Source organism: Xyrauchen texanus, chromosome 13 (genome assembly GCF_025860055.1).
Source record: "Xyrauchen texanus isolate HMW12.3.18 chromosome 13, RBS_HiC_50CHRs, whole genome shotgun sequence".
Classification (NCBI taxonomy): Eukaryota; Metazoa; Chordata; class Actinopteri; order Cypriniformes; family Catostomidae; genus Xyrauchen; species Xyrauchen texanus.
The window spans coordinates 46,466,724-46,476,723 of record NC_068288.1 but is presented as its reverse complement, the minus strand read 5'-3'; the positions used below and the strand labels follow the sequence as shown (position 1 = coordinate 46,476,723).

Below are 10,000 nucleotides of genomic sequence, written 5' to 3'. Positions count from 1 at the left end.
AACACTCATTTTGATAAGGGAGTTTCCAAGCTGGGAACAAAAGAGATGGAGAGTACGGTTCCTGTAGTGAAAGATTCATCAAATACATCCACCTCATTTACTCTTGCTGTTTCGGTCACATGTTTATCATGTTTACCATTTGTTACACAGTAACACTGCATCATTATCAGCACGCTAACGAGCCAAAGTCATTCCTGGCGAATTGATTGTGATGTTGTGTGTCTCACCCAGCTGTCATGATTCTGGCTTTTGGGGTCTTTGAAGAATACAAGACTGTTTCCCACCAAAACCACCCAAGACGGGTTCCAGTTTTTCCTGTGAACACACAAACGTTCATGCTCCAACTCAAACATGCTAATAAACCAGCAAGCTTCACGTGTTTGATGGCATAAATGCATTTCTCAGTTTAAGGTGTGTAAGTGTGTCGGCAGACAATCTCACCTCAGTTTTCTGCCTCCTTCTGCTATCTTGGTTTTGTTGAGCAGACCGGCCTTTTCTAGCTCCTGTCAGAATCAATCAGCAGGAGTTTATATTCATTTCACTAGTGTGGATAACTGAGACTAAGCACGTGTTAAACTCTACAGTACTAGTACTGGTGGACTAGTACAGTCATGGTGGTAACCAAGTGTGCCGCACAAGCCCTCAAAAGTGAAGCCAAAACGTCTCGATCGCCCCCCGGTGGCTGGTCCTAGTATAGGTCATAAGCCCCGCCTCCCCATGTTATTCAACGGGACGTGAGACCAACTAAACAATTAAATTACACTTCACATATCTTTTTTCCAAAGATAGTTTCTGTCATTTACTGTCGTTTCTATCACGTTGATGTCATTTCAAGTGTTTGTTTTCAAAATAAGTTTGTTTTTAGTTATTTGATGCTATAAAAACGCTGCTGTGACATCATGATTGACAGCTGTGATTGACAGGTTCTCTGAGCGAAGTAGTCACTGAAGCACCAACTGACTTTTTTTCGGGATCTTCTGAGGACTGAGGAGATTGGAGCTTTAAATTTAATATCTAAATTTCTATAATTAATTATTTCACACCGTCATAAGTCAAAAGTGCAGGGGCGTGTGCTTGCGATTGATTCAGCGACGCCATTGGTCGAGTCATCGTCATTGTGTCTCATGAGATGAGTCGCTCAAAACAAACAATTGCGGCATATTGTTGTTTACCAAAAACAAAATTCTCATCTACTCGTCCCGTCGTTTCTTTAATAAAGCACAAATGTGTGTTCCAGTGGGACACTTATAATGGAAGTCAATGGGGGCAATTTTTTGGAGGTTTAAAGTCAGAAATGTGACACTTATAATTTTATAAAAGTATTACATTAATTCTTCTGTTTAAACTCATGTGGATTATTTGAGCTGTAAAGTTGTTTAAATCGTCTCATGGGATTAGACAGTTTACGGTTTTGCGTCGTCATGGCAACAAAATTGTAAATTCGCTGTAACGTCACACAGATGTGGTCAGTGAGTGATTTAATGACAGTAAAATCATGTTCACACACATATTGTTTATGTCTTGTGTCTATACTTGTGAAACAGTATTTTAATGTTGACAGATTAAACCCCATTGACTTGCATTGGAAGTGTTTAAAGTGCTTTTTTTTAAGGAAACGAGGGACGAGTCAAATTTTTTTGTGTTACTCAATATTACGCCACAAATGCTGTCGACTGAGATGAACTTGTACTGAATCCATAATATTAAATAAAACAGGTGTTTTTTATTTTCTTCCTATAAACAGACACATTAATAATTATTGTTTTTAAAGAACATATTTTAAAATCAAGTTTATTTTTCTACCCCATCCAATTTATTTTTTTCTTGTTCTAAGCATAAATCCTTAAAACCAATAATAGTGAAATTTATGCTTTAAACAAGAAACCGATTTGTCAATGGGGGGAACAGCACTGAACAGGTTAAAGGCAGCAACTGCTTTTATTTCCATTTCAAAATACTTAATTGGCATCACAATTAAACTGTTTTACAGTTTATGTTGTGTACAGTATATGTGTGTTTGTGCATGTCTGTTAGTGTGTGTGTGTGAGTGTGTGTACAGTATATGTGTGTGTTAGTGCGTGTCTGTTTGTGTGCGAGTGTGTACAGTATATGTGTGTGTTTGTGTGTGTCTGTTAGTGTGTGTGTGTGAGTGTGTGTACAGTATGTGTGTGTGTGTTAGTGCATGTCTGTTTGTGTGTGTGTCTGTTGGGTGTGAGTGTGTACAGTATATGTGTGTGTGTTTGTGTGTGTCTGTTTGTGTGTGTACAGGATATGTGTGTGTGTGTGTGTTGTGCGTGTCTGTTAGTGTACGTGTGTGTGTGTTAGTGCATGTCTGTTTGTGTGTGAGTGTGTACAGTATATGTGTGTGTCTGTTAGTGTGTGTGTGTGTGTGTGTGTGTTGTGCGTGTCTGTTTGAGTGTGTGTGAGAGTGTGTACAGTATATGTGTGTGTTTGTGCATGTCTCTGTGTGTGTGTGTGTGTACAGTGTGTGTGTGTGTGTTGGTGCATGTCTGTGTGTGTGTGTGTACAGTATATGTGTGTGTTGGTGCATGTCTGTGTGCGTGTGTGTGTCTGTTGGGTGTGAGTGTGTACAGTATATGTGTGTGTGTTGGTGTGTGTCTGTTAGTATGTGTACAGTATATGTGTGTGTTAGTGCATGTCTGTGTGCGTGTGTGTGTCTGTTGGGTGTGAGCGTGTGTGTGTGTGTGTACAGTATATGTGTGTGTTTGTGCGTGTCTGTTAGTGTGTGTCTGTTAGTGTGTGTACAGTATATGTGTGTGTTAGTGCATGTCTGTGTGCGTGTGTGTGTGTACAGTATATGTGTGTGTGTTGGTGCATGTCTGTGTGTGTATGTGTACAGTATATGTGTGTGTGTGTTGTGCGTGTCTGTTAGTGTGTGTGTGTGTAAGTATACGTGTGTGTGTTAGTGCATGTCTGTTTGTGTGTGAGTGTGTTTGTTTGTGCGTGTCTGTTTGAGTGTGTGTGAGAGTGTGTACAGTATATGTGTGTGTTTGTGCATGTCTCTGTGTGTGTGTGTGTGTGTACAGTGTGTGTGTGTGTGTGTTGGTGCATGTCTGTGTGTGTGTGTGTGCAGTATATGTGTGTGTTGGTGCATGTCTGTGTGCGTGTGTGTGTCTGTTGGGTGTGAGTGTGTACAGTATATGTGTGTGTGTTGGTGCGTGTCTGTTAGTATGTGTACAGTATATGTGTGTGTTAGTGCATGTCTGTGTGCGTGTGTGTGTCTGTTGGGTGTGAGCGTGTGTGTGTGTGTGTTTGTGCGTGTCTGTTAGTGTGTGTCTGTTAGTGTGTGTACAGTATATGTGTGTGTTAGTGCATGTCTGTGTGCGTGTGTGTGTCTGTTGGGTGTGAGCGTGTGTGTGTGTGTACAGTATATGTGTGTGTGTTGGTGCATGTCTGTTTGTGTGTGTGTGTGTGTGTGTGTGTGTCTCTCACCGGTGTGACTCCTTCACTGTCTGGAGAGCTGTCAGGTGACGGGGGTTCAACAACTGCCCTGTAATCCGACTACAGAAAAGGCAAAGAAATATGGAATTAATTATGATAAAGGCAACACATTCTAAATAAACAAAATGTTTATAATATGTTTTATGTGAAATGAACTGATTTTGCTCTCTCTCTCTCTCTCTCTCTCTCTCTCTCTGACCCTTACAATTAAAAAAGGTTGTTTTGTTACTGTACCTTTAAGACATCTATATGTAAACGATCTCTGTTACAATTGGCTAACCTCCACTTACTAGTGCAGCTCACACTGAGTTATGTCAACAACTAAGTAATGTGCGCAATTGTTTGTGTGAAAGTATCATCATTACCTTGCCGTTTGCAGATGTCCTCTGCGTTTGTGATGGCAGAACCATGGAGTAGGAGTGGTTCAAGTGGGACACGCCCCCTGCTGGAGCGCAGTTCCTGCAATAAGCATCCTCATATCTGGATGAGTTCGAGCTGAGAGCATCTGATGACACAGTGCACTGCATCCTCTACCGGAAGATGTGAACGCGTTAGCTTCAATCTAATCGCATTAGATTCAGTCCAGTCACTTTACATTTGCTTCAATTCAATTACACTCAGTTCATTTAGTTTACTCTCCAATCACTCAACTCAATTAGCAGACTCTTTTACAGCGTTAGTGGTCAAAAGCAGCTTAAACGACAGACTGAAAGCCCCAGTGCGGCCTGCGACAGAAGCACGCGAGCACGCTGACTTTCCATATGCTGCAGATTATACTGCACACTGAGAAGAGCGCTTTAAAATGGCACAAAACTGCAGAACCCTTGGTATTGTAGGATATACAGTGAATACAAATACACAGACTGACAGAAAGACAGAAAGAAAGGATTTTTGAGCATCCACTGTGCAAAAACTGTAGGTAGGGTATGAAGGATGATCGGTAGGTATAGTTGGAAGTCAGAAGTTTACATACACATCAACCAAATGTATTTAAACTCAGTTTTTCACAATTCCTGACATTTAATCGTTGAAAACCTTCCCTGTCTTAGGTCAGACTTCCTGTCTGATGTCCTGAGACGTTACTTCAATATACCCACACAATTTTCCTTCCTCATGATGCATCTATTTAGTGAAGTGCACCAGTCCCTCCTGTAGCAAAGCACCCCCACAACATGATGCTGCCCCCCCATGCTTCACGGTTGGGATGGCCAAACAGTCCAAAAATAATTTAATCAGACCAGAGGGCAGATCGTTGTCCCCATGTGCACTTGCAAACTGTAGTCTGGCTTTTTTATGGCAGTTTTGGAGCAGCGGCTTCTTCCTTACTGAGCAGCCTTTCAGGTTATGTCGATATAGGACTAGTTTTGCTGTGGATCTAGATACTCGTCCACCTGTTTCCTCCAGCATCTTCACAAGGTCCTTGGCTGTTGTTCTGGGATTGATTTGCACTGTTCGCACCAAACTACGTTCATCCTGAGCGGTGTGATGACTGTGTGTTCACATGGTGTTTATACTTGCGCACTATTGTTTGTACAGGTGAACGTGGTGCCTTCGGGTGTTTGGAAATTGCTCCCAAGGATGAACCAGACTTGCGAAGGTCCACCATTAGGCTTATCAGAAGCTAATTGTCTAAAATGCTTGACTGCTTAAAAGGCATGGTTAACTTAGTGTATGTAAACTTCTGACCCACTGGAATTGTGATAGGGTAGCTAGGATAGGGTGTGAAGGGTAGCTAGGTATGTAAGGTAGGTAGCTATGAAGGGTAGGTAGGTTGGAAGATAGGTAGGCTAGGTAGGGTATGTAGGAAGGCTAATTAGGGTAGGTAGGGTATGTAGGAAGGGTAGGTGGCTAGGTAGGTAGGACAGGAAGGTAGGTAGTAGGGTAGGAAGGCTAGGTAGGTAGGCTGGGTAGGAAGGCTAGGTAGATAGGAAGGGTAGGCAGGTTGGTAAGGTAGGTAGGGTAGGTAATTAGGTAGGGTAGATAATTAGGAAGGGTAGCTAGGTAGGTAAGGTAGGTAGCTATGAAGGGTAGGTAGAGTAGATAGGTTAGGTAGGTAGACAGGAAGGGTAGGCAGGTCGGTAGGTTGGTAAAGTAGATAGGTAGGGTAGGTAGCTATGAAGGGTAGCTAGGTAGGTAGATATGAAGGGTAGATAGGTTGGTAGATATGTAGGCTAGGTAGGGTATGTAGGTAGGGTAGGTAATGCAGATAGGAAGGGTGGGTAGATAGGTAGGTAGGTAGGGTAAGAAGGGTAGGTAGGCTAGGTAGGTAGAGTAGATAGGGTAGGTAGGTAATGTAGATAGGATGGGTGGGTAGGTAATGCAGATAGGAAGGGTGGGTAGGTAGGTAGGTAGGGTAAGAAGGGTAGGTAGGCTAGGTAGGTAGAGTAGATAGGGTAGGTAGGTAATGTAGATAGGAAGGGTAGCTAGGTAGGTAACTATGAAGGGTAGGTAGGTTGGTAGATAGGTAGGCTAGGTAGGGTATGTAGGTAGGGTAGGTAGAGTTGATAGGGTAGGCAGATAGGTAGGGTAAGAAGGGTGGGTAGGTAGGTAGGGTAAGAAGGGTAGGTAGCTATGAAGGGTAGCTAGGTTGGTAGATAGGTAGGCTAGGTAGGGTATGTAGGTAGGGTAGGTAGGGTATGTAGGTATTGTAGGTAGGTAGGGTAAGAAGGGTAGGTTGGGTAGGTAGGGGGATGCATTGCATACAGCCGATTTACACAACCAAATGGCTGTATTCATTTATATGCACATTGCTTGACGGGAACTTTAATATATACCCAGACCCACCCCATCAGCACTTTGCGTGGACAATTGCTTGCACGAAAATACCAAAACTGCACGGTCATGCCCACTGACTTTACACACATGACATATCATCTTACGATGCATCAGAAGTCATAACACTCTTAAGAGGGCCCAGTGTCTTATCTTTTCTGAATGATGTTTTCACACAGTGAATGATTACAATATTGCATTAATGTGTTTATGAATGCGCCAAATTATGAGTAAATGAACAGTCTTAATAGAGATATCAGAATAGAGAGAAAAGCGTTTCATGATCTCACCTGATTCACCTGCCAACCATTGGCATCGTGAGGAATGAAGGTGAAGTCAGGTGACAGCTGAAAGAGAATGTGAAATGATTCATTACAGAAAAGTGTTCTCACACATTATTATGAAGAAACAGTCAGATTGAAATTAACCATTGAAGATTGTGACAGGGCGGAGGCGGGCCGGGTCGTGATGCTACACACCGGCCCCTAATTAGGCTAATCAGAGAGGGATAAAGGCCGACCGAAGATGGCAGTTTGTCGTGTTTGTCTTTTTGTTTCAGTTTTATATTAAACTATTATTTATATTCTCAAGCCGGTTCGCCACCTCCTTTCCATTAACCCCTTTACACTGGTGCCGAAACCGGAAGGAGGTCCTCGCCACTACCATCCACCCCAACGGAGCAGTCCATCCGCCAGAGGACGGAGAAGCCCGGCCGTCTGGAAGCGGAGGAACGGCCGCTGACCGCGAAGGGAGGAGGGGCTCCCAACCCACCGCCAGGACCGGTTACCGCTGCCAGGGGCGGGGAGACTCTAACGCCCACCAAAAATGCAGCGGGCGCTCCGTCCACCAGGGGCCGGAGGTCTGCCTCTGGTCCGTCCAGGGAGGCGAAGCTGTCGTTCATTAGAGGGTGGAGGAGTGGCCGAGGACTAAGCTACGGCTACCGGTTCTCGCCACCTCCTTTCCATTAACCCCTTTACACTGGTGCCGAAACCCGGGAAGGAGGTCCTCGCCACTACCATCCACCCCAACGGAGCAGCCACGTCCATCCGCCGGAGGATGGAGAAGCCCGGCCGCCTGGAAGCGGAGGAACGGCTGCTGACCGCGAGGGGAGGAGGGGCTCCCAACCAACCGCCTGGACCGGTTACCGCTGCCATGGGCAGGGGAGACTCCTAACGTCCACCAAAAATGCAGCGGGTGTTCTGTCCGCCAGGAGCCGGAGGTCTGCCTCTGGTCCGGCCCAGGGAGGCGCGGCTGTCCTCCATTAGAGGGTGGAGGAGTGGCCGAGGACTAAGCTACAGCTACCGGTTCTCGCCGCCTCCTTTCCATTAACCCTTTACACTGGTGCCGAAACCCGGAAGGAGGTCCTCGCCACTACCATCCACCCCAATGGAGCAGCCGGCCCATCCGCCGGAGGACGGAGAAGCCCGGCTGCCTGGTAGCGGAGGAACGGCCGCTGACCACGAGGGAGGAGGGGCTCCCAACCAACCGCCTGGACCGGTTACCGCTGCCAGGGGTGGGGGAGACTCCTAACGTCCACCAGGGGCCGGAGGTCTGCCTCCGGTCCGCCCAGGGAGGCACGGCTGTCCTCCATTAGAGGGAGTGGCCGAGAACCAAGCTACGGCTACCGGTTCTCGCCACCTCCTTTCCCTTAAACCCTTTACAAAGATATATATTAGCTATATATACAATAAAGTATAGCTGTAATTCTCTACAATGAATGAAGTGTTTGCTTTCATAAAGACAAGGAGTATGACTCATCAAACTCACCTCAATATTGACAAATCAATCGACTAAATCATGCCTGATACTGTAATTACCGTACAAGACTTTAAAACAACCATAATAATATACTTCTGCGACACATTTTCCAAAAGACGACACGTTTAATGACAAAGTCAAGTTTCAGATTAGACATGTATCAGCCTCTCTTCCTCTTTCAAAACACAAAACATAACACTGAACTTACAGAGCAGCAGATCTCGTCCATCCATCAGAATAAAGTTAATCCAGCAAACTGAAGCGGTTGATAAACTCACTTTCTCTTGAATCAGAGCCTCACCTCAGTCCATCTCACTGTGCTTCACTTCCTCTTTACAGGAGGAAGATAGCAACATCCATCTAACGAGTGCTCGGGCACTTTAACGGTGTAACGAATAAGGAAGTTGAGTCAAGCCTGGTGTGAAAAAGTCAAATTGACACACGCCCAATGAAGCGCTATTTTAAACCGATACACTAAACTAGTCCATATGAGTCCTTTACACTGATCCCTGCATTCGTCAAAGTAATGGACATTTACAAGTCTCTCATCATGATCATAGAGGGCTGAATTACATTTACATTTATGCATTTGGCAGATGCTTTTATCCAGAGGACTTATTACAGGGACAATCCCCCCGGAGCAACCTGGAGTTAAGTGTCTTACTCAAGGACACAATGGTGGTGACTGTGGGGATCAAACCAGCAACCTTCTGATTACCAGTTATGTGCTTTAGCCCACTATGCCACCACCACTCCATACTTACCATTTCACTATTTAACTTGTAGAATAGAGTAGACTATAACTATTATTAAAGACACCGTGTATGGAGGCACAAACCTGCATAAATAATAAATAAATAAATGTAATAATAAAAAATAAAAGGATAAAGGATAAAAGGAAAAAAGGAAATACATTTTTTTTTTTTTATGCGTTCGTTATTATTTTCTATATTTATTTTTACATTTATTTTTATTCTTTATTCTATTTATTCATTTATTTTGCATATTTTTTTTTATTTATGCGTTCGTTATTATTTTCTATATTTATTTTTTATTTATTTTTATTCTTTATTCTATTTATTCATTTATTTTGCATATTTTTTTTTATTTATGCGTTCGTTATTATTTTCTATATTTATTTTTTATTTATTTTTATTCTTTATTCTATTTATTTATTTATTTTGCATAATGTTTTTATTTATGCGTTCGTTATTATTTTCTATATTTATTTTTACATTTATTTTTATTCTTTATTCTATTTATTCATTTATTTTGCATAATGTTTTTATTTATGCATTCGTTATTATTTTCTATATTTATTTTTTATTTATTTTTATTCTTTATTCTATTTATTTATTTATTTTGCATAATGTTTTTATTTATGCGTTCGTTATTATTTTCTATATTTATTTTTAACTTAATTTTTATTCTATTTATTCATTTATTTTGCATATTTTTTTATTTATGCGTCAGTTATTATTTTCGATATTTATTTTTAACTTTATTTTTATTCTTTATTCTATTTATTCATTTATTTTGCATAATGTTTTGATTTATGCGTCAGTTATTATTTTCGATATTTATTTTTAACTATTTTTATTCTTTATTCTATTTATTCATTTATTTTGCATATTTTTTTTATTTATGCGTCAGTTATTATTTTCTATATTTATTTTTAACATTATTTTTATTCTTTATTCTATTCATTTATTTTGCATATTTTTTTATTTATGTGTTCATTATTATTTTCTATATTTATTTTTTAATGTATTTTTATTCTTTATTCTATTTATTCATTTATTTTTTTATATTTATTTATTCCCACATATATTTATTTCCATATTTATATATTCCCACATATTTATTTATTTATACATGTATTTATTTGTACTTTTCTATGTGCAATATGTAAATGAGGGAGGCGGTCCTTGCGGAGCTCCAGTGCATCATTGGTCGAGAGCTCAATAGTATTATCGGGAGCAGATGGACGTCCCACCTCAGCACCCCC

The 10,000-nt window shown here is 41.6% G+C and overlaps 1 protein-coding gene across 1 annotated transcript in view; it reads right to left on the bottom strand.

Moving 5' to 3' along the window:
• The window catches only part of LOC127653789 (rho GTPase-activating protein 15-like), a 43,414-nt gene that overhangs the window by 16,267 nt on the left and 17,147 nt on the right, over nucleotides 1-10,000 (bottom strand). Inside the window, exons 4-8 of the mRNA XM_052140554.1 lie at nucleotides 6,525-6,581; nucleotides 3,828-3,992; nucleotides 3,454-3,522; nucleotides 442-503; nucleotides 228-315 (exon numbers count right to left, since the gene is read on the bottom strand). Coding sequence (XP_051996514.1) covers nucleotides 228-315; nucleotides 442-503; nucleotides 3,454-3,522; nucleotides 3,828-3,992; nucleotides 6,525-6,581 — 441 coding nt within the window. The remainder of the gene's footprint in view (nucleotides 1-227; nucleotides 316-441; nucleotides 504-3,453; nucleotides 3,523-3,827; nucleotides 3,993-6,524; nucleotides 6,582-10,000) is intronic.